The 25,039-nt window shown below is 42.1% G+C and overlaps 1 protein-coding gene across 3 annotated transcripts in view; it reads left to right on the top strand.

Annotated features, from left to right (window-relative positions):
• rbpjl (recombination signal binding protein for immunoglobulin kappa J region-like) overlaps window positions 1-24,709 on the top strand; it is a 40,387-nt gene extending 15,678 nt beyond the window's left edge. The window contains exons 3-12 of one of the 3 annotated variants that reach the window (XM_017685173.2): window positions 2,019-2,153; window positions 5,973-6,043; window positions 6,644-6,753; window positions 9,078-9,252; window positions 10,972-11,109; window positions 13,741-13,853; window positions 16,115-16,255; window positions 18,678-18,833; window positions 22,194-22,297; window positions 23,836-24,709. In XM_017685173.2, the coding sequence (XP_017540662.2) occupies window positions 2,019-2,153; window positions 5,973-6,043; window positions 6,644-6,753; window positions 9,078-9,252; window positions 10,972-11,109; window positions 13,741-13,853; window positions 16,115-16,255; window positions 18,678-18,833; window positions 22,194-22,297; window positions 23,836-24,109 (1,417 nt within the window). In that variant the 3' untranslated portion in view covers window positions 24,110-24,709. Of the gene's footprint in view, window positions 1-2,018; window positions 2,154-5,972; window positions 6,044-6,643; window positions 6,754-9,077; window positions 9,253-10,971; window positions 11,110-13,740; window positions 13,854-16,114; window positions 16,256-18,677; window positions 18,834-21,399; window positions 21,436-22,193; window positions 22,298-23,835 lie in introns of those variants that run through there. The other 2 variants (XM_037535041.1, XM_037535040.1) reach the window with 2 other exon arrangements.
• The last annotated feature ends 330 nt before the right edge of the window (window positions 24,710-25,039 follow it).

A 25,039-nucleotide genomic window follows, 5' to 3' on the forward strand; every position in this document is an offset into this window, starting at 1 on the left:
GTTTAGTCACCAAACAGAGGCTTAGAATAAATGTCATACATTTTGCATAAACATTTTTACAGAATTTGAAAATGCCAGCTGCCTTTTACGGCATGCTAGTGTATTACGATGACTGAACTGACAGCAGTGCTCCAAAACGACTTGAAAAAAAAGACTTCCATTCAAAGATAAGAACGTTTTTCCTTCTCCAATTTGGACATACAAGGTTTTGTTCCAACAGCAGCGCTCACTATCAGAAAAAACCTTATCCATATATATTTCCAATTTGTTTGAGCAGTAACGCATTTATTTACTTAGAAAAACACACACACACATCTTCTAAGCCGCTCCTCCTTACGGGTCGGGGGGGTGCTGGAGCCCAACCCAGCTGTCACTGGGCAAAAGGCAGGACAGGTCACCAGTCCATCGCAGGGCAGACAGACACATTCACACCCAGGGGCAATTTAGTGTGTCTAAGACTGCACGTCTTTGAACTGTGGAAGGAAACCGGAGAACCTGGAGGAAGCCCACGCAGACATGAGCAGAACCTACAAACTCCACACAGAGAGAACTGTAGTCGCCCAGCTAGGGACTTGAACCCAGGCCGTCCTTGCTGTGAGGCAACAGCGCTACCCACCACGCCACTGCACCACCCTGCTCAGAAAACCTTCTTCTTCTTCTTTCGGCTGCTCCCTTTAGGGGTCGCCACAGTGGATCATCTGCCTCCATCTAGTCCTATCCATTGCCTCCTCTACTTTCACACCAACCATCTCCATGTCCATCTTCACTACATCCATAAACCTTCTCTGAGGTCTACCTCTTCTCCTTGTACCCGGCAGCTCCATCTCCAACATTCTTTGCCCAATATATCCACTATTCCTCCTCAACACATGTCCAAACCATCTCAACCTGGCCTCTCTGGCTTTATCTCCAAACTACCCTGCTCAGAAAACCAGTAATATTAAAATAAGTACAAATGATATGAATAAATAGTGATTTTATGTATGTAAATATTGTCATAAATGACCTGATTTGGCTCATTTATACTGCATTCTGTTAAACCAAGTGCTGCTGATGCAATTCAACAAATCGGTATGATGGCTGAAGACGTCTGAAGAAATCTGGAACCAAACTTTGTTCATTAAACTGGTTCACAAGATTTTTTCACAATGGAAAATTCTTCTGCCTTTTTACTGTATTTATTTTTGCCTTTATTCTAATGATATATGAGGATTTTACAAGCAAAGCACACACTTACTGTACAGATAAATGTACAGTAAATACAGTACAGTACAGTAAACACAAATTCTAAGAGTGTATGAGGCCTTGGTAGCTGACCATATTAAGGAAAGACTGTTATCAGCATTCCTCAGTTTATGTCTGTGACACGTCCGAAGTCTCCAGCGCCAAATTTACATTGAGTCACAACTTTCACACACTTTCCTGACAGCAGCTCCCACGTCACTACGGAAAGCATGCCCAACATTCAGTTCTGTATATCCAACGACTCTTACTCACATCCATTACTGAATCACACATGCTTTAAAAGCAGCATGCAGAGTTTAGGACTAAAAGGTAAGAAATTACAGTCAGAGTTTTATCTGAGAAAATGAGAAATAAAAAAACGTACTAAAAGATGTGAAGTCATTCAGAGCGGTTTGGTGTGAAACTCTGCTCTAGAGAAACTTACCAAGTCAGAACTGTTCACAGTGGTGGTGATAGGAACCAGACGTCCACCTCTAACAGCTCCCTCAAAGAAAGTTCCTATATGAAATGGTTATGAATTCACCGCCTGATTTCTGAGACATTGTTTTATGATAGTTTGAAGATTCCTGCCTTAAACTTACAGCACATCCATTGCTGAAAGATACATGCTGGGCAAGGCTTGATTGATTAGATACTGTATGCCATATAAATGAATAGCTATACACTAATGCAGTAAGTAAAGATCTGAGTAGTGGGCAGTTCTTCTTGTTCAGAGCCTGTCTTGCTAAATCTGACCTAAGTAATGATAAAAAAAATGCCTTGTATATTTACAGGGTGGAAGAAAGTGTCTCCTCGTTGTCAAGGGTAACCAGAGACTCAGTGAAGCAGTACCTGCAGTTCAGACCTGACCAGTCGGTGCTCATCCTTCACGCCAAAGTGGCTCAGAAGTCCTACGGCAATGAGAAGCGGTGAGAGATTCTTCAGTTCACCCTTCTAGCGTTGCTCCATCACTGTTCTGTCTTGATAGATTCTGAATCAATTCATAAAACCTCAGATTTTTATATTAGCTATGCATTTTCTCTGTGACACAATGAGCTATAAAGTAAGATGCTTTAGTGAATATGAATTAAAAGGCCTGAAATCAGAGTAAACATGACCTCACATCAGAACATGATTTTAACAACCACCTCTGCTTCAAGATAGACTGTAAGCTTAAGAATTTGCTAAAGGACTGACCGTAAGTCATACCTGAATGTCCGGTAGGAGTTCACAGGGGGCACATTAAGGCTAGAACTGATACAGCCTGTAAAGTATGCAAAAAAACACCCCCGGTCAAATTCAACATTCTGTTGATTTTCTAAGTGAAAATGAGACGGTCACACGTCCCTCGGGCACAGAGGTCTCTAGAGACTCCATTTCCCAGAACCCTCGGGGGATCACATGATTCTCAATCCTCCATCCTGCTCCAATCACTGTTCTCCATCACCTGAATACTAACTGGTTACACCTGCTCTAAGATTATTGGTTTAGTATAAAGCCCGGGCTGTTAGTCTAGTTTGTTGTGAGCTACTGAGCGGTCTTTCTTTTGTCTGTTGTGATTATTTCCATTTTTTTGACTCTGTTTTTTCGCCTTTTTTGCCTTTGTTTACCTTGGTATGCTTGTCTTTTTGTGTTTGTTGCCTTTACTGGATTTGACCTCTGCCTGTTTTCTGTCCACGACTTTGGATTACGACTCGAACGTTAAAGCCTCACTCTTTTTAAGTGTGAGCAAGCATCTGAGTTATTCTGCCACGTTACAGAGACACATTCTCTACAGAGAACACACTTAAATGTGGCATCTTCATGCAAAATTTGAAGCTCAGTTTCTATTTATTTAATATAAAATGCAACAAGGTATATAAAATGTACTAGAACTTTCACACAGGGCACGTTTTATGTTTTATCCCCCCCCCCAATATGTTAAATTCAGCACATAAACTGTAACTGTGCATTAAAATGTACTCCCCATAGTGTACGCATGGACTTATTTACACTGGAGATATTCAAATGTTTGCTTACGACTGTATAATTCATATTAAAGCCAGACTGAGTAAGCCTTAACAGCAGTAATGAAAATTAGCAATAGTGTAGCAGTGATATTTGGTCAAGTCAAATCAAATCAAATCAAATTTATTTGTAACGCTTTTTACAATGGATGTTGTCACAAAGCCGCTTCACAGAATTCCAGAAAAGTTTTAACAAGAATGTAAAAAACCCCCGGTGGGCAACACAGGGGTGACAGTGGCAAGGAGAACCTCCCTCAGAACTGAGGAAGAAACCTTGGGAGGAACCAGGCTCACTAGGGGGACCCGTCCTCCTCTGGTCAAACTACCTACAGAGTTATTATACTACTAATATTAATAGCAGTAGTATTAGTAGTAGTAATAGCTGGGAGTCTATGAGAACATCAGTGTAGGGTGGGCAGCTAGTCCAAGGTGGCGGTAGCTGGGTGTGGGCAGCTGGTCTGAAGTGGGTAGGAGGAGGGCTCGACAGTCGGTCGTCCTTCAGTGTCCGGCTGGACATGTGGGCGATTGTATACTCGGAAAAAAGGCAGGGAGAGGGAATTAGTTTTATTCTGTCTGTTTGTACATAAACAGGGAATGTAAACATTTCCAGAGTGTGGCTAACGACTCCGGCAGATCTGACTATGACAGCTTAACTAACAGGAGAGAACCAGAAGGACACACAGACACGGCAGCACTCTGAAACAGTTCGGCATCCCTCCGCTCCACCGTCCACAAACCTGAGTGACCGCGTGCGGGCAGCGGGACAACAGCACCAGCGTCTCAGTTTACTATAATTCCCTGTGTCCATGGACCCCTGGATCTGCTGCCTTTATCTAAGGGGGAACATTAGCTACCAAAAGCTAAACTAAACTGAGTTTTCAGCCTAGTCTTAAAGATTGAGACTGTGTCTGAGTCCCGAACAGTTTCTGGAAGATCATTCCAGAGTTTGGGGGCTTTATAAGAAAAAGCTCTTCCCCCAGCTGAAACCTTCTGAATTCTAGGAACTATTAATAAGCCAGCATTCTGGGATCTGAGTGGTCGTGATGGCTCATAATGGGAAATAAGGTCTTGCAGGTACTCAGGAGCAAGACCATGTAGGGCTTTCTATGTCAATAAAAGAATTTTATAATCAATACGGAATTTAACAGGCAGCCAGTAAAATTTAATAATAAGAAGGTACCAGTAAACTGTTAAATCAATAAATGATTAAACTTAATGTATAGTTACTCATGAAGTAACAGAGCAGATATGGATAAAATAAATAAAAACTAATGAATGAAATCTAAATAAATAGGTGTAAAACAATAAATTGACAATAGTAAAAGAAATAAAAAGAATACTAATAAAAGAAATAAAAAGAGTGATAAAAAGTGAAGAAATGAAAGTAAAAAGTAAAACAGGAGCTAAGACACAGCTAAAACGTTCCAAAAATCATATTAAAAGTTAAGTCGAATCAAATAAAGCAGCATCAGGCTGACTGGAGGTGGTTAGAGACCAGAGAGCGAAGTTTCAGAGTTTCCTCTAACGAATTCCAGCCGCTGGTGCTGTAGCTAAAAGCAGATATTCCCAGCTCTGTAAGGTACCAGCTCGACTCAACTCGACTCTACTCACCTGTATTGGTTTCCCACTAGGCAAATCCGGTACCTGGTCCTGGGTGCTGTTTTTTGATAGCACCTCTATTGAAGTGCCAAGTGAGCTGAACCGAAATCTAAAGGTGATGTAAAAGCACTGCTGACTACTGATTGGTTAAAGAGAATCACTAAACAAATGGGCTAATGTTAACTACCAGGTTAGCAGAGCCTCTTGGGTCACCTTGGAATTTTGATGTAGTTTTTCCAGAACTCTCCTGTTTCATTCGGCAGTCTTTTGTCTCGCTGCCTTCAGCCTCTTCTGAACACAATCTCTCTTGTTCATGTCGCAACCGTTTCTTGCAGCATTGCTATGACGACCAGTTACAATGAAGGGGTTCTGTATCTGCACTGGAAAACGAAGTAGCTGGTACCAAAAGCGAGTAGAGTCGAGTTGAGTCGAGTCACACTGTTCACCCCCCCACACATTTATGTTGGACTGAACCCTGCTGTTAGTGTGTGTGTGTGTGTGTGTGTGTGTGTGTGTGTGTGTGTGTGTGTGTGTGTGTGTGTGTGTGTGTGTGTGTGTGTGTGCGTGTGTGTGTGACGGTGGACAACATTGACAGGCTGCTGACTGGCTACAGCTGCTAAAGGAGAACCCTCTGTTGGCTGTATTGGTTTAGAAACAATAATGCGGTGTGTCCAGCAGACCACTGCGTCACAAACACATCAACACCACACAAGGCTTAAAAGTGGCCAACAGTCATATTATCAGTTATCAAATATTTATATCTCCAGTCAAAAAAAGTTTTGTTTTAAGTGATAAAATTTTACAATTTCCTTCTCTGTGTGCTTTTAAGTTTTTCTTCACACTACAGAATTTTTTAGTCTGTAAGTGCAGATGTTATGGACGATATCAGGTATCCTTGACTAAAATTTTTGTGGACATAACAACAGTAACTAAGGGTAGTTACTGTTATGTCCATAAAAATTTGGTGGGATTTTTGGGCAGAATTTATCAAACTGTGAGTTGAGTAATTGTATTGCTCCCTGGCTGCCACCTGCAGCATAGAGGACCTAATTGGTCACTGTCTCTCCAGACTGGACAGAATTTCAGACATAATAGTTTTCTTTTATTGATCTGTATATGATTTTGTTGTTGGAATCTGTGCAGATTCTTCTGCCCTCCTCCCTGTGTGTATCTGTATGGGACAGGATGGAATCTCAGACAAGAACATCTTAAAGGTTTGTGTCTTGTTCTGTCTCTTCCCTTAATATCTAACAGTAAGTATACTGTTGCCTACATAAACAATATCAAATAACAGAGTAAATACTGAGCAAATCAAAGTAGTTACTAAATAATTCATGGCAGATGCTATAAAATCATAGTAGATACTGAATAATTTATAGTAGTTACTGAATAATTAATAGTAGTTATTGAATAATTCATAGCAGATGCTATAAAATCATAGTAAATACTGAATAATTCATAGTAGTTACTGAATAATTCATGCTAGTTACTAAATAATTCATGGAAGATGCTATAAAATCATAGTAGATACTGAATAATTCATACTAGTTATTGAATCACTCATAGTTGTTATTGAATAATTCACAGCAGATGCTATAAAATCATAGATACTGAATAATTCATAGTAGATACTGAATAATTCATAGTAGTTACTGAATAATTCATAGTAGACACTGAATAATCCATATCAATTATGAACATCAGGTCTTAAGATTAATAACTGAATATTCAGCCTGGGGTTTAAGGGGTTAATTGATTTGACTTTCCTGTGACTAAATGCTTTGACTGCCTCTCTCACTGTTGACCAATGTCAGGTCTGGGTGAGTCTAGCTGTCGTCTGTGTGGGTATATGTGTCTGGACAGCTCCCCTGGGCCCCAGGCAGACAGCTTCAAGCTGAGCTTCGAGGAACAAACAGACAAGAGGGTGAGACATTACAACAGCACCCAACAGCACCCAACAGCACCCAACATCAAAGGAGAGAGACCCTGTGATGGTGATCGAACACGGCTGCACTGTTTAAAGATCCAGCTGGAGATCCAGATATTAGTACTGCCAGCTGTAAAGAAGCTCTGAGCAGATGTTTCAAAGGACTTTTCTCTTGCTTCTCAATGAGCTCGTTCGTCAACAGAATCTTATCTCACAGCTGTTCATGTGAAATACGATGACACTCGACACAACAGCCAGAATGGTCATTCACCTAGGGCAGTCGCTTCTCTGTCCTGGTGAAGGGCAGATTCTTCAGAGGTCATCTCAACTACTCTTAGGAGGTCTTGCTTTATGTGGGATGATTAGGTTCATTTCACCTTCCCTCAGTCTGAGCTGACAATGAGCTAGCTGAGCTAGTTTAAGCTTGCTTTTGTGTTTGCAAAAATTTGAACACCCCTGATCAAATTACATTTTTCGTTTTTCTAAATGAGCTAACCTCTTATGCTCATGGGTATATTTTGGCGTGTCCATCTGAATTTCCGTGACCAAATCATAAGGGAAATGTTTCAGTAACTGCATGAAATAAATGTAAATTTTTAGTGTTTTCTTGTAAAAGCTCCTCAAATGAACAGAACGTGTGCTTAATGATCTCCACATATCACTATACACTCACAATTTACTGCTGAAAGCCAAAAATCTCCGACACTCTTTGTGTTATTTTCTAAAAGTGATGTTTCCAGAGCAGATCACTGAAGAGACGCCGTCTGTTTATAGTTTAGAGCCCAGATTTGGGGAAAAACGGGTCGACTTTCAGTAGAAAAACAAAGTTCAGCTTCTTTTATTATAAGGGTTTAAAATGACATCACCGTCTATTAGACTGGAGAGAAGAGCTACGGCCTCACACGACGCCCAGCTTCTGAATGGAGCTTATGGAATATGAACGTTATGAAGAACATGATGAAGAGCGGTTTGGAAGTTAACACATCCTCTACAGGGAAAAGAGTCAAATATGGACAACTTTCTCAATTTTTTGTTTGTGTGATATATTGATAAAAATTACATTATCGCGCCTGCGCTCGTATGTACATCTGACCAGGCCTGTAATGCAGTGTTATTTTGCCTCTCCTGTAACTGAAATTCAGGCTCAAGTTGAATGATCATCAGCCAAGAACGTTCCACTTTTCGGAACCTCGCTGAAAGACACCCAGCTGCACTCTCCCCATGGCAGTTACTCTCAGAGCTCTGAGATTTACTTATCTCGGTTCCATCTGACGAGATTGGCCTCTTTTTCTACCTCACTGCTTATTTTCAAGATGTTTATCTTGATCAGTTTCAGCGGTAGGGCTCCCCATGGAAGCCTCTGAAATATAATGTTGCTCTTCAGTGGGTAGATTTAGACACGTCTGCTGTAAAGATTCAGCAAAGCCTTCAGTTTCTCTGAGTTCTATTACAGCCTAACTCCCCTCTAGCTGTGTCCCATTTTAGGTGTCGAGATCATTTCCATACCCCTCGGCCTAAAACTCAGGTCATATTGCTTTCTAATCCTCAGCTCCTCAAGGTACCTAGTTTTACAGGGCCGATTATTCCAAGGTGATTTCCACCATTTCTCTACACTTCTGCATAATTCAGCTGAGGTGTAAACAGAGAAGTTCAGAGCGGTTTGGTGTGAAATGGTTCAGATCAGTGATGGTTACAGTGGTGGTGATGGGAACCAGGCGTCACCATGACTACAACACAGATATAGACACTTTATCTATCATCCAGAACCACCAGAGAACCTCCACGAGTCTTCTGAGCTTGTATGGAATGTTTGTAATGGGAAATTATTACAAACAATATGTTGTTTCTTTTCTAACCTTTGGAGACTATTTTGCCTCGGAATGCCCTGCATGCACCCCTCCACCATGAAAATGTATTTTAAGCCAAAATCTTCTCCAAACCATCATGAAGTGTGTCAGACATCAGACTCTCTGTGAGGAGCTTTTAGAGGGGGATGTCTGGTTCCTATCACCACCACTGTGAACAGTTCTGACTCTGTCAGTTTCTCTAGGACAGAGCGTTTCACACCAATCCACTTTGAATGACTCTGTTTCCGACTTATCTACAAAAATCGACAAAATCTTTCTATAAAAGTTCATTCCAAGCAAAAATCTGACCTGATCAAAGATAGTTTTCAACATCTGCCACACACTATGCATATAATGCGCTCATATCTTTCAGTGAATTAATAAGAATGAATAATTATTTGGTTATTTTGTGTAGTCGTCTTGTTGAGCTTGTTTATTAATACTTTCTTTTCTTTATCTTTGTCATGATCTCAGATGTTCGCCTGTGCTAAAACTCTGTACATCTCAGACACGGACAAGCGCAAGCACTTCCGTTTGCTGCTTCACCTGTTCCACAGCGGAGGGCAGGAGATCGGCTCTTTCCAGAGTGGACTCATTAAAGTCATCTCCAAACCATCACAGAAGAGACAGTCGATGAAGAACGCCGACCGTAAGTCAGTGTGGAGGAGTAAAATGAATTAGGAAGGATCACAACTGTATTATAGTATCGACACTCATTGTCCACTTAATCAGCTCCACTGACTGTATAGCTGGTCTTTGTAGTTCTACAGTTACAGACTGTAGTCCATCTGTTTCTCTGATACTCTGTTACCCTGTTCTTCGGTGGTCAGGACCCCCATGGACCCTCACAGAGCAGGTACTATTTGGGTGTGTGTTGCACTGGTCTGAGTGGATCAGACACAGCAGCGCTGCTGGAGTTTTTAAACACCTCAGTGTCGCTGCTGGACTGAGAATAGTCCACCAACCAAAAATATCCAGCCAACAGCGTCCTGTGACCACTGATGAAGGACTAGAGGATGACCAACACAAACTGTGCAGCAACAGATGAGCTGTCGTCTCTGACTTTACATCTACAAGGTGGGCCGACAAGGTAGGAGTGTCTAATAGAGTGGACAGTGAGTGGACACAGTGTTTAAAATTTCCAGCAGCACTGCTGTGTCTGATCCACTCATACCAGCGCAATACACACTAACACACTAACCAGCATGGATAGTTTTTCCAGAATATCTCGTCTTATGTTTGGGTTTTCAGGCTTCGGAATGGCTGGTTCATGAATCCTCTGACTGTCTCAGTCCATCTTGTAGCTGGACGTGCTCTTCCTCTTTTACCTTCAGCCGTTCCATTTATAATAGTCTTTTCCGATGAATAGATTCTTTCCATAATGCATCCAAATTAAGAGCTTTCATTTGGTTATCTGGGCTTTGAGTTAGGCTTTATTTGGTCAAGGATCCATTTGTTTTCTTTGCTGTCTAAGATTCTTTACCAACACCAGTTCAAAGAAGAAGTTCTCGTCCTTATTTATTATTGTACACCACTTTCTATCTCTATTTTTTCAGTTTTTGGCATAATTTGAAAATGCCTGTTGTTGTTTACATTGTGTGTAAATTTCATGATGAATGGGCCCAAAGAAACGGCCCAAAATCACTTGGAAAAAGTCTGGTTCCATTGACTTACATTAAAAGTTAAGTAGGTTTTTTCCCTTTCCTGCAAAGTTACCAATTTGGAGATATGAGGTTTCGTCCCGACAGCAGCGTAATAATGGTTACGAGTATTGTGGCATTTAAAAAGACCACATAGTTCATGTTTAATCTACTTTACCCAATGTAGAGCATTATTAACCTCATACTGCTGCAATTTATGATAGAATGTCTATTTGGAAACCATCTGTAGCCAAAGCTGCCAGAGTAATGAACCCAAAAATGATGGGGTAAGATAGTAATGTTCCTTCAGCAGCTGTTTCTTGCATTTTTCTGGGTCAAATGTCACCCTCAACCCTCTCTCACTGCTCCAAACTAATAGTGGGTTAGTTCTGCTAATTGTTCAAAAAGAAAAAAGTTGGTAAGACCAAACTGACCCTAAGAGGTCAAGCATTTGACCTTTGACCATTTGGTCCTAAAACACATACTGTTGGAGCATGTTTTGTTGACATTGGCTGTCCTGCCTTCTGAGATGCTCTCCGGAAAAGAAAGGAGCACTCAGACCTCTGGGGGACAGTGGATTGACGTTGAATTCCTCACCTTCCAGTAGAAAAGGGACACAATGCCATGAATTTGGGAGGGAGAGGGGGACAGGCTGGTGTGGGCCAGACTGTCAGCGGCTGCTGTTTGCCTCTGTTTGTGTTTAACTCTGCTCCTGTGTGTGTTTACAGTGTGCATTTCATCAGGTTCAAGAGTGTCATTGTTTAACCGCTTGAGGTCTCAGACGGTCAGTACGCGTTACCTTGCAGTGGAGGGTGAAGCTTTTGTCGCCAGCGCCAGAGAGTGGACTGCCTTTACTCTCATTCTAGGTCTGCAAACAAACTTTTCAAGCGATCATAATCTACGTGCTCTTTTTCTGTTTGCTGCTTTCTTGTAATCTCTATAACTTTACAGCTGAATGAGTCTTAGGCAGCCAAGAAAATAGATTGAACCTGCTTTTCTCACATATTCATGTGTTTTGCCATTAAGAACACAATATAATATTCGAATAAATGCAAATAAAATGTCAGATATTTGTGTTTTTAGCAAATCGCTGCTGTCGGAAGAAAACCATAATTTTTCAGTTTTTGACATGAGCTGAAAGTGCCTGTTGCTCTTTACATTGTGTGTAAATTTCATGATAAATGGACTGAAAGAAATGACCTGAAATGGCTTGGAAAAACATCTGGTTCCATTGACTTACATTAAAAGTAAAGCAGGTTTTTCCTTCTCCTGTAAAGTCACCACTTTGGAGATGCAAGGTTTTGTTCTGACAGCAGCGAAATGTAGTTTAGGAGAATCCAGTTAGAAGAACACAGGTTTGGTTCCTGATTTCTCGCTTCTCTCCATCTAGTTTATGGCTTTGTTAAGTTCCATCCGCAGCACAGGATTTCATTTAATGAGGGATTGATTAGATAAACTAGGTACTGGATGGTACCCTGAAATATGGACCTTCCTCCAGGAGAGATTAAATGGTTAAACTAATCACAGGCACAATTAATCCCAGTTAAGCTTTTGTTTGTATCGTATTTTCAACAAGTGAATGCTCAGATGGCTTTACAGACCATTTTCTCAGATATACCCTACATTCAAAAGTATGAGGACATCATAACCACAGTTTGGTGTTTCAGCTCCACCCATGAATCACGCTTCACTGTCTGGCAGTCCGATGGATGAATCTGGGTTTGGTGGATGCCAGGAGAACGATACATACCTGAATGCATAGTGCCACCATGAAAAGTTAGGTGGAGGAGGGATAATGAGCTGGGGCTGTTTTTCAGGGTTTGGACCCCTTAGTTCCTGTGAAGGGTGATGTTGATGCTACAGCACACAAATATATGCGTCCAGCTTTGTATCCGCGGTTTGGAGAAGAGCCTTTCCTGTTCCAGTGTAACTGAGGCCCTGTGCACAAAGCAGCTCCATGAAGTTGAGTTTGGTGTTGAGGAACTCCAGTGGCCTGCACAGAGCCCTGACCTCAACCCCAATGAACACCTTTGGGATGAACTTAAGAGCCAGGCCATCTCATCCAACATCAGTGTCTGACTTCACAAATGCTCTTTTGACTGAATGGGCACTAATTCCCACAGACACACAGGCTTTCCTGAAGAGTGGAGGCTGCTATTGCCATAAATGGGGGCAACTTCATTTTAATGCCCACAGTTTTGGATTGGGATGTTCAACAAGCTAATACAGATGTGAAGGTGTGACTTTTGGCCATACAGTGTGTGTATATATATATAAGCACCTCTAAATCTGAGACCATGGTCATCAGTCGGAAAAGGGTGGAATGCTCTGTCCCGGTCCGGAGTGAATTCTTGCCCCAAGTGGAGGAGTTTAAATATCTTGGGATTTTGTTCACGAGTGAAGGAAGGATGGAGCGAGAGGTTGACAGGCGGATGGAGCAAGAGGTTGGTGCGGCATCTGCAGTAATGCAGACCCTATACCGGTCCGTCATGGTGAAGAGAGAGCTGAGCCAGAAGGTGAAGCTGTCAATTTACTGGTCAATCTACGTTCCAACTCTCACCTATGGTCATGAGCTTTGGGTAGTGACTGAAAGAACGAGATCGCGGATACAAGCGGCCGAAATGAGCTTTCTCCGCAGGGTCACCGGACTCTCCCTTAGAGATAGGGTGAGAAGATTGGTGATTCGGGAGAGGCTCGGAGTAGAGCCACTGCTCCTCCATGTTGAGAGAAGCCAGCTGAGGTGGTTCGGGCATCTGGTAAGGATGGCCTCTGGACGCCTCCCTAGGGGACATGTTGGAGGGATTATATCTCTCGACTGTCTTGGGAACGCCTCGGTATCCCTCCGGAAGAGCTGGAGGAGGTGGCAGGAGAGAGAGAGGCCTGGGCCTCTTTGCTTAGGCTGCTGCCCCCATGACCCGGACTCCTATAAGCATTTGAAGATGGATGGATGGATGGATGGATGGATGGATGGATGGATATATAAAACATCTCATAATCAGATGTGCTGCTGATGGAATTTGACACATGTGCCGGATGGCAGGGGGCATAGAGGAGAAGCCCACAATCAGCGATATTTTGAAAACAAGCCATTCTTCATTACTGCATTACTATATTAATGTTTGTATATAAGCCTGAATATATGTCGCTGTTGTCTGAACAAAACCTCGTATCTCCATTTTTGATATTTTTCGGTTTTTGACATAATTTGAAAATGCCTGTCGTTCTTTAAACTGTATGTAAATTTCATGATGAATGGACCAAAAGAAACGGCCCAAAATTATTTGGAAAGACATCTGGTTCCATTGACTTACACTGAAAGTAAAGTAGGTTTTTCCCTTCTCCTGTAAAGTTACAGTTTTACAGATTTTGTTCCGACGACAGCGATATATACATATATATCTACTGAGTGTGTAACTGAAAAAAGTATGTATCTGGGACATTGTTAACCTGTTCTCTTCTTCCTCTCCTGCTTTCTTTCTGTCCTTCTGTCTCTGAAGTGGAGGATCAGCAGGCTGACCATGGTGATTACTCTGTGTGTGACAGTTATATCTGTTATGGTTGTGTGGTACAGCTTGTGTGCACGGATTCAGGAGTCGCACTGCCACCCATGGTACACATTACACATTACTTAAGCCACTTCCACTGCTTTCTTTAACCCATTAATGTCCATATATTCAAATATTAAATGTACTTTGGACCTTAAGTTATAAGCTTGAACAAGTGACCAAACCATATGACTAAAAGTGAGTTTATCGTATGGAAACTGTTGGATGTTTACCCAAATTATGCAACATTTCATCAATATCCCTCATCAGGCTGTATGTAGTTGTTGGACCTGAATGTGTTCAGAGTGAAACAGTTGCTTTATCTACTTGTTTTTGCCCGTTTCCTGAAGCACGACTCTGAACTAATTGCAAAAAGACAGAAAACTGATGATTTCAGTGTTTTTATGGCTTTGTTCTTGAGGTTCACCAGTAACCTTTAGTGAATGTGATGTTCTTACCCACCGCTGCGGACAATTTATTGGCCTTTAAAGTCATTGGTCACGGTAGGTTTTATAGTCCATCCACATTTGATGCTTTTCCTGCCCTCTTCCCGTCTCTTCTCACAGTGAATGATCATAGCAGAACTGAGGAATAAGAAATAAAGCGTAGAGAGGTTTTCAGACCTGGATCGTGTCTAATAGTGTGAAAGAACATGAATTAGTCCATCTAAAACCCAAACTAATCTTGTTTATCTTCTTAGTTAGTCTTCCTGGTCTTATTACAAACAATTGGTCACTTTATTAAAGACGAAATCCTTGCTTTCCTGTAGTTTTCTACCAGTCTGTGTTCATTTTTCCCCTCCCTCTAAAGTGTCTTCTGATTCCTCATGACATCACAGCGCACCAGCAGGCGGGGAAAATAACTTTAACCAATGTTTCACCCTTCCCTTCTTACCTGTATCAATAAAAGTAATGCTCACACATGCCTTACTAAATCGTGGCCATGCCTTAGGATGCCATTCCCACGCGTTAATAAGGCATGGCCACGATTTAGTAAGGCATGTGTGTGTGTGTGTGTACATGTGTGTGTGTGTACGTGTGTGTGTGTCTGTGTGTGTGCATGTGTGTGTTCGTGTTTGTGTGCGTGTGTATGTGTCTGTGTGTGCGTGTGTGTGTCTGTGTGTGTGTGTGCGCGTGTGTGTGTCTGTCTGTGCATGCATGTGTGTGTGTCTGTGTGCATGTTGTGCGTGTGTGTGTGTGTGTCTGTGTGTGTGTGCGGGTATGTGTGTGCATACGTGTGTGTGTGTGTGCGTGTGTGTATGTGTCTGTGTGTGTGTGTGTGTGTGTGTGTGTGTGTGTGATTGTGAGTCTGTGTGTGTCTGTGCGTGTGTGTGTGTGTGTGTGTGCATGTGTGTATGTGTTTGTGTGTGTGCGTGCATGTGTGTGTGTGTGTGTGTGTGTCTGTGTGTGCGGGTATGTGTGTCTGTGCGTGTGTGTGTGTGTGTGTCTTAGTGTGTGTGTGTCTGTGTGTGTGCGGGTATGTGTGTCTGTGCGTGCGTGTGTGTGTGTGCATGTCTTTGTGTGTGTGTGTGTGTGTGTGTGTGTGTGTGTGTGTGTGTGTGTGTCTTTGTGTGTGTGTGTCTGTGTGTGTGCGGGTATGTGTGTCTGTGCGTGTCTGTGTGTGCATGTCTGTGTGTGTGTGTGTGTGTGTGTGTGTTTGTGTGTGTATGTGTGTGTGCGTGTGTGTGTGTGCGTGCGTGTGTGTGTGTCTGTGCGTACGTGTGTGTGCATGTGTCTCCATCATCGGCAGTATAGAAAGGAATATTTGAACTTACCCTTAATGTAAATGCGTGTTGTCAGCATAAATAAACTGAAGAAACTTTAAAAACCTAAAGTGAGACGCGCTGAGAAGAGAGAAGATTCTCTGCTGGACATTATGTATGTGCAACTACGAGTGAATGTGATGAAGGTCTTGTCTTTTGAATGATATGACACAATGGATTGTGCTAATTTTGTTTATAATAATGATTGTTTCTACCACTGTTTTCCATCATCAACATTCCACATAAACTCAGAACACTGGTGTAGGTTCTCTGGTGGTTCTGGATGGTAAATAAAGTGTCTGTATCTGTGTTGTAGTCATGGCGATGCCTGGTTCCCATCACCACCACTGTAAAGAGATCTGAACCATTTCGCACCAAACCCCTCAGAATCACTCTGTTTAAATCATCGTGCAGAAGGTTTGCAAAAGTGGTGTAATTCCCCAGTCCTACACCAAGTTAACCTGGTTTAGAGAAATCTTTTGACTTCTTGATGATTTAATCCAGTTTATTGAATAAGATCTGAACATCTTGGCTGCAACTAAATAACATTTGTTTTTCTCTAAGGTCATTCGTAAGGTGAACAAGCAACACGCATGCCTAGATGTGGACGAGCCTGTGTCCCAGCTTCATAAATGTGCCTTTCAGTTCAGAGACAGCAAGCACATGTACCTCTGCATCGCCAATGAAAAAATCTTACAATACCAGGTAAAAGCCCACACATTGCATTAGATTATGGAGCAGTCGTATAGGTGTTTGTACTGATTTAAAGCTGCACTATTTAAGTTTTGTGGATTTGGAGACCTCTCTGGAGGAAACGTGTAATTGCGCCAAAGGTGTGGAAGAACATTTTGTGATGTGGCTTGAGCTTCAAACCGCTTCCCCGTGCAAATTCAAAGAGAACTCAGTTCAAACTTGGTGGAGGCGAATGGTGTGAAGGCCATCATTAATGTGTAGGAAGAGGATGGATTGTAAAACTTTTCCAAAAAAAAGTTACTGTACCTCTGTCACTATACTTAAGTGTCATTTTGGAAGATTTGTACCTAAGTATTGTCAGTATTTAATCATTTTTACTGCTTAAATTTTTATTTAGGTCCCCATGAACTCGTTACAAATAGGGATGGATCATCAGAAATACCAAATAATAATCCTAAATAGTCCAAAAACCTCTCAAAACTATCATAACACAATGCCACAGATATCAGGCAGCATATTCATAAACATTTCACATAGATACGTTTGATTTTTGGCAAAATGTGACCTTTATAATTCAAGACTGAGCATGATTAAAGGGCATCACAGCGCACCATGGTCCTATAGTTCTATATAGATTCTATATTTATATAGAAATTATAGGTAATCCATCTATGATTTCTATATTTTTTACCCAATTTTCCCCCAGTTTAGTCGACTCCAATTCCACTCCCTAGTTACGACTCCCCCAGTCACACAATGCTATCGATAGCCACGTTTACATGCAGCCTAATCCATTAATAATCTGACTAATAGCTCAGTCGGAATAGAATACGTCCATATAAACACCTCAATCGGAATAGACTAATCTGATTGAGGCCATTCGGAATACAGTTTCTATCCGATTGAACGAGGTGGGTAATCCTCTAAATAATCCGTTAAATAGAAGAATAATATCCGTGTAAACGCATGAATCCGATTACATTCCCAATCGGAAGGTGTAAGGACTGCACATGCGCATCGCGTCACAGCGAAAGGTTTATACCGGTCAACACGGCGGAGCAGAAACTGGTCAGCAGAGGAGACGAGGTTTATACTCTGAGCTTTAAAAGACGGCGGCGGGGCGGACGGCCAGCTTCTGTGTCTCAGAGCACGACGTCTTCCTTTATAAGTGCATGTGAAGGACGTTTCTCTGAGTCTGACGTCAAGTTAAAGCCATTAAAAACACAAGCGCGTCGACTGGGAGGTCATCTCACGCCGACTGGACCTCACGTGATGTTCGCTGTCATGGTAACGTTCACTCTCAGCGCTGGTCCACGCATGCGTGTGATTCTGCTTTGGATTACTTGTAGTGAGCATGTAAACAAAGATTGTCATCAGATTGTTTAGCAGAGTGAGAATAAACACCTCAGTCTGGATCTGTAATCCATCGGATTGTATTCAATCGGATTGGCAAAAATCTTTGCATGTAAACACAGACACTGTTAGAAGGGTGAAGGCAGCACAGGCTTCCTCCGAGACCTGCGGAACCAGCCACCGCATCTTTTCGAACTGCCGCTCACGCAACGTCACTGAACAGCTGAACACGCTCGGAGGAAATCGCCCACCGCCAGATCTGTTACCTCAGCTAACATCGTGTTGAGTGATGGGGAGAAGGGGGGCCAAGGGGGGCCATCCTATCCACCCAAAGAGAGCGAGGCCAATTGTGCTCTCTAGGACTCCCAGCCATGGACGGCTGTAGTATTACCAGGGATCACACTCATGATCTCCTGATGACGGGGCCAACACTTAGATGCTTGCGCCACTCGGGAGCCCAAAACTATAGAACCTTTTTGAACAGGGTTCTGTAGATTAAGATTAAGTGACCCTAATTAGTCCCACACTGGGGAAGTTTCACCTCCGCATTTAACCCATCCACGCAGTGAAACACCACATACACACTAGTGAGCACACACACACTAGGGGGCAGTGAGCACACTTGCCCAGAGCGGTGGGCAGCCCTATCCACGGCACCCGGGAGCAGTTGGGGATTAGGTGTCTTGCTCAAGGGCGCCTCACTCTGTTGGCTCACGGGCTCCATTCACAGGGCTGTTTCCCTAACCTCCAGCCCACAACTGCCCCATATAGCACCAAAAAGAGTTCTTCCGTTGTTATAGGCTTGACATTGTAACAATAGAAGAACCCTTTTTGGAAATATATAGAACCATTTTCAAAAAGATTCTTTATAGAACCATCTACATCGGGTTCTCCATCAGTCTGAAGAACCCTTTCATGATGCAGTGAACCCTTTAATCTTGCAAAGGGTTCTTAGATTATTCATAGTTCTTCATAGACCCATTTTCTTTACTTAAGAACCCTTGAAGCATCATTATTTTTAAGAGCATACAGTGTCATATTTCTGTGAAGGGCATATCAGTTCACTGCTGTGTTCCTCCAGGCCTCTCCATGCCCAAAGGAGACCACTCGAGAGCTGCTGAACGACGGCTCGTGCTGGACCATAATTGGTACGGAGGTCATGGAGTACACGTTTAGTGAGAGCCTCGCCTGTAGTCCAACCACCATCAGCCCAGTGCCTGTCATTCACGGACTGGAGGTCAGAAATAACGAGTTAAGCATTAAATATTAAATGATTCAATTATTTTTCAGACTGGCTTGGACAATGTGTTGACCCTTCCAGATCATGCTATTTGCTAGAATTATTTTGGATTATTACCATATTGTGACACATGTAGTCATTAAAAAAATGGATAGATTCACTTTTAGCCCAGATACTGCATTAATAAAGGGGAACTCCACCCATTTTGCAAAATTACATAATCATTCAGTTGTTCAGATGTAAAAAAACAACTGAAAAAACAATCAGTCATTTCCCGAGTCAAAATCGTTCACTATTATAGTACTAGGAACCAGATGTCATTATGTCTGCACTACAAATATCACCATTTTATCTGCAAGTCAAAATGACCAGTGAACTTCCAGCTGTCTGAAAAGTTTTATACAGCACTGTGTGAAAGTTTTAGGCATCTAAGCTCATTTTTAAACAGTTTACCTCAGCAGTGAGTTTATCACAATATACATTAGAATAAAGTCGTATTCATAATTCAAATAAACAGAAAAACAATAAAAAGTAACAAGAATTTCTTGGGTCCATATTTTTACCTTCACAGCCGCCACAGAGACTCGTTAATATCATCAATTACATCATGAGCTCAATTTACTGAGCACTGATTGGTCAAACCAGGAGCTGCTTGTTAACTATATATATAATAACTATAAATATAATACTGGGCTTCCTCGAGGAGAGGCTTGGAGATGGGTAAACAAACACACATCCAGAAAATCACTATTTATTAAATATGTATATATATATCAGTATTAATTAATATTCTATAAATTTTATTTATACAAATATTAACACTTTTCTCAGCAAAAAAACAAAAGATTTTGAAAATGTGTCTTGGGTGCCTAAGACTTTCACACAGTACTGTATGTCAGGCTAATGATGATAAAATATCGCTAAAATAAAGAATACACTTTCTTTGGGTTCTATGTTCTCCTGACAACACCCTGCATGTCCCTCTCCGGCCTGCGCATGGTTTGTGTTGTTTGGCTCGGCGGCGTTGTGTCACAACCAGCAGAACTCAGAGCTACTGTGAGTAACGTCATTCATCAGAGGAGCTGTGATAGATCACAGGGGCACCTTACTCGATACCAGTGGAAAAATGTAAAGCAGACGTCGGCTGCTAATGAAAACTGATGTTCCCTTTGTTGTATTTTCCACCAAAGAAACTGGAATCAAGGTAAGAAACGTTTGTGAGTGAAAAGTCGTCGTTCGCCACCGAACATGTGTCACCATTAGTCATTACAACAGACCATCTGAGGCAGGTCACGCACTAAAATGACTATCTGCCTCGCTATCCTGCCTCATAAACCGGTGAGCAGAGCAGCAAGAAGTTTGTTGACACCAAACTTCTTCTTCAAGCCGCAGCAACTCATTGGTGTTTTCTGGTTCAAGCTGATTTGGCTCTATGACATTTTGGAAACAGGCCTCCCCAAAGTCCTCCACATTCTCTGCCGTCTTCCAAAATAGGTGTGAAAATAAACTGTAAACAGCTTCAGGCAACAGCGCGTTAGCTTGTGCCCATTGATCTCAGTTTGAGAGAAAACACAGACGTGATCCTGGAGTAAAAGTTTATGCTAAAAATGCATTTTAAGCCAAAACTTTGTTACAAAACTGTCACAAAACAACGTCTCGGGTGTCAATCAACACATTCAGAACCATTTATTGTAATAACTGAACAGAGCGGAGCTTTTAGAGCGATTAAATCCGCCGGACGTCTGGTTCCTAGCGCAGTACTGGGGAACAGGTCTGACTCTGAATTTCTCCAGAAGCTCATGTTTCACAACGAACCACTCTGAATGATTTTGTTTACATCTAAACCACTGAGTGACTGAATCGTTTGGTAAAACCGGTGGATTTCCCCTTTAATGTATCGTGGGAGACTCTCCACCAGTTTCTAAGGCCGGAGATGCCGGAGAGGCCTTTATTAACACCGCGTTGAGCATCATCTTTGGTCAGAGCCCTTTTTTTGCTGACTTACTCTGTTCTTCACAGCAGCATCACTTTCAGCCTTTCATTTCTTCAAGATGTTGTTGGTTTTGGTGTCTTCAGTAGTTCCACAGCGGCACATATTGAGGTTCTCCCTGAACAGCACCCTGTAATTATCCCTGGCTAAAAGTTATTTTTTGTTATTTTGTGGTGCCTGGAACAAAGCGCCCCAACCCCCCCCCCAGCCCACCCCGCCCCAGGCCCCCAACCCCCCCCCTTTAACTTATACCTCCCTTTAAAGTCAATTTAATGTATATTCATCCTGGAAGCATCACTTCATATGCAGTTTATAAAAGTGCTTCAGTATGTTTGGGAGTACGATGCGGCTGGGCATTCATGCACGTAAATTTGCTGCAGTGCTGTGCAAAAGTCAGAGACCGCCCTTTCCAAAAAAAAAAAAAAACACAGGGGTATTTTTTCAGTCTTTGCATTTTCTGCTTCTCACAATCCAAGTAATCCAAACCCATTCAGTGGTGCTGAGGTCTGGACTCTGGGGTGCTCAGTCCATCGTTCAGCTTCTTTGTTTGATGTGTCCGTCTCCTTTTCTCAGCGAGGTTCTTCTTGATCCGCTACACGTCCTTTCAGACCCACAGCGCTGAGTGGTCTTCTCACAGTGGAAGGATGGAGAGAAACTCCTGTGGATGTTTTCAGATCTGAAGCAGCTTGATGTTCTCCTCTCTCTCAGAGATCAAATCTCACCCTCATGAACTGACCCTCCTCCTGCTGCTGCTGCATAAACTCAAACCATCTAATGAACCATTGCCCTGCCTGTTTTTCCCTGTTTTCTGTTCTAATATTTTATACTAACGCTGTTTGCTCTCCAGTGTCAATCAGAGGAGGATGGGTTCCCCTTTTGCGTCTTGGTTCCTCTCAAGGTTTCTTCCTCTTGCTCTTAGGGAGTTTTTCCTTGCCGTGGTCGCCACTGGCGACGCTCATAAGGACCTGGATTTTTCTGTAAAGCTGCTTTACAACACCTGTTGTAGAAAACGCTGTATAAACAAACTTTGATGTGACTTTCAGTGCTGTTTATCTGATGGGGGCAGTATTTTGTCTACCAGGTCTTCCAGGTGGTTGTTAGGAGCCCCATTTTTCTGTAGCTTCTAATCATTTTTTGAACTTTAGTTTTGGAAACTCCTGTCTTTCACTTATTTTCCTTTGACACATTTTCCTTAAGCAAGTGGATTATTTTATATCTAATCTCCTCAGATTATCTCTTGAAAAATGAACAACTTGGTACTTAATGGTCATTTTGGCAGCAAACTAAATAAATGCAGGTGGTCTCTGACTTTTATACAGTACTGTGTGAGCAGAACTTTGTCTGATTTGGCTCCTTTTCTGATGTAGTTAAACGGGGGAGGTCATGTGGCCATGTTGGAGCTGCATGGAGAAAACTTTGGTCCTCACCTGAAGGTCTGGTTTGGGAACATGGAGGCTGAAACTATGTTCAGGTAAAGGGTTCAAAAAATCTGGAACGCCAACGCTGACAGAAGGGTGTTCTTATTTTCTGCTACACTGAACATGTAAAATTGGCTGTAAAATGCTGTGATCTTATCATAGAGACTTTATAAGCATGTATAAACACAAACAGTCTTCTCTTGATCTTGTTAGCACAAATCTCTCGTTTCCTGATTGGCTCCAGGCGAAGCTGGAAATGACCTTTGAGGCTTCCTCTCATCTTTTGTAAACCACAGGATGTCTGGATGATAAATAGTTCTGACATCTGTGTTATGCGTGTAAGAATGTGGCTGTAATAAAAACCTGCATCCTTTTCTAAATTATACCCAAAACACAATGTCATAAAGGTGAACTGGGAGTGCATTCTTCTCAGGCGCCACCGGCAGGAGATCATGCACTGATTACGTATAATAGACATGAGAAAATGACACGTAAAGCCGTTTATCTGCCATTTATTTGTTCAAAAAACTTAGACAATACATTGTGAGTCAGAGGAGTGTGGACGCATTGGCTTTTGGCAGATAGAGTTGAATATGTCATTTGCTGTGTTATGTAATATTTTGATGTTTTGTAGTGAATCCCTCAGCTTCATTGGTATGAAAAATTCACAATTTCACATAAAGAAATCATTTCATTAACATTCTCTGACTACGATACACAGAAAATGCACAAACACATTATACAATCACTGGGAATCTCTGCTGTCTCAACCAGTCCTACTACTAGCCACTGAAGTAATAAATACAAACAAGCTAGTGTAACTCTTACCTCAAGTGTCAAACAAAAGCATCAAAAATTAGCTATTTTATTTTAATTCAGCACAAAATGGACAAGAAAACTCGTTTTAAACCCGTATAGTCAGAGAAAATAAGCCAAATCTTAACCTCAACCCAAAACCTAATCCTAATCCTCACCCAGGCCCTAATCCAAAACTTAATCCTAAATCCGTATTCTGGCCCTAATCCTCACCATAATTATAAACTTCAACCCAAAACCTAATCCTAACCCTCAGCCTGGCCCTAATCCTAACCCTAACCTTAACCTCAACCCAAAACTTAATTCTAACCTTTACTTTGGCCCTAATCCTCACCTTAGCCTTAACTTCAACCCAAAACCTAATCCTAACCCTCACCCTGGCCCTAATCCTAACCTTAACATCAACCCAAAACTTAATCCTAACCATTACTCTGGCCCTAATCCTAACCTTAACCTTAACTTCAACCCAAAACCTAATCCTCACCCTCACTCTGGGCCTAATTCTAACCCTAATCCTAACCTCTACATAAAATCTAAAAGCATTAAAAAATGAGCTATTTCATCTTCATTCAGCACGAAACAGACAACAAACCTAGTTTTTAACCCATATAGTCAGAGAAAAGAAGCCAGACTGAGGTAAGGTGCACTGTTTGCACAAAAGTATTAGGACACACCTTCGAATTACTGAGTTCAGGTGTTTAAGATAATATTACTTGACAACATACCATTTTCTGCAGTGCACACACAACATGTGCTCCTCTTCCATCTCCTGCAGGAGTCCCAGGTCTTTGCTGTGTGTCGTCCCTGATGTCTCGGTCTTCAGCGGAGAGTGGAAGTGGCTCAGGCAGCCCATCACTGTCCCCTTATCTCTGATCCGGCTGGACGGGCTGGTCTACCGAAGCTCGTTCACGTTCACCTACACACCAGAGCACAGCGCCTCCTCTCAGCCGAGCGCTTCTACTGAGAGAACCGCCAGCTCGGACCTGCTGATCGACACCATCCACCAGGAGTTCACCAGAACCAACTTCCACCTCTTCATGCAGAGCTGACAAATAACACCTACAGATATGAGACTGACCTGAACTCCTGCGGCTGATTTGTACTCATTATTCTCAAAATATCAGTTTTGTTCTCAGCTGGGATGTTTCCTGGAAACACCTGAAATACTGGAAACTGAGCTTTAGTCAAGTTTGTTTTTTCGTGATGTCATATGTCCACATATTTAGCCTATGCCTATTCACACTGAAGTTATAAGGAGTGTTTCAGTCCGGACTGTTTTCTGAATAACATGCAATACAGTTCAGCCAATCAGAACAGAAGTAACACACACATGCTGTTTTATTTTACTAGAGGTTAGAAAATGTGAAAATGACCGTGACATGACTGTGGACCTCAGGGAAAAATATGACAACAATTAGGGGTAATGCTTTATTTGGAGTGGACCTTTGTACAGGATCAATAAACTCTTAACAAATTATCAGTAACACATCAATAACATATCAGTGAAGTAGCTGTGGAGCGGATATCTGAAGACACTGAAATAAATATCTTGTAGATGTTCTGTTGGTGCGTTACTTACATTTAGTAGATGTGTTGTTAACGTGTTACTTGCATTACACAAAACCTAACCTTACCAACTGTATGCTCATCCTGGCCCTAATCCTAATCCTATCCTTAACCTCAACCCAAAACCTAATCCTAAACCTCATCCTAATCCTAACCCTCACCCTGGCCCTAATCCTAAACTTAACCTCAACCCAAAACCTAATCCTAAACCTCACCCTAATCATAACCATCACCCTGGCCCTAATCCTAACCCTAACCTTAACCTCAACCTAAAATCTAATCCTAACCCTCACCCTGGCCCTAATCCTAACCCTAACCTCAACCCACAACCTAATCCTAACCCTCACCCTGGCCCTAATCCTAACCCTAACCTTAACCTCAACCCACAACCTAATCCTAGCCTTCACCCTGGC

Source organism: Pygocentrus nattereri, chromosome 26 (genome assembly GCF_015220715.1).
Source record: "Pygocentrus nattereri isolate fPygNat1 chromosome 26, fPygNat1.pri, whole genome shotgun sequence".
NCBI classification, from domain to species: domain Eukaryota; kingdom Metazoa; phylum Chordata; class Actinopteri; order Characiformes; family Serrasalmidae; genus Pygocentrus; species Pygocentrus nattereri.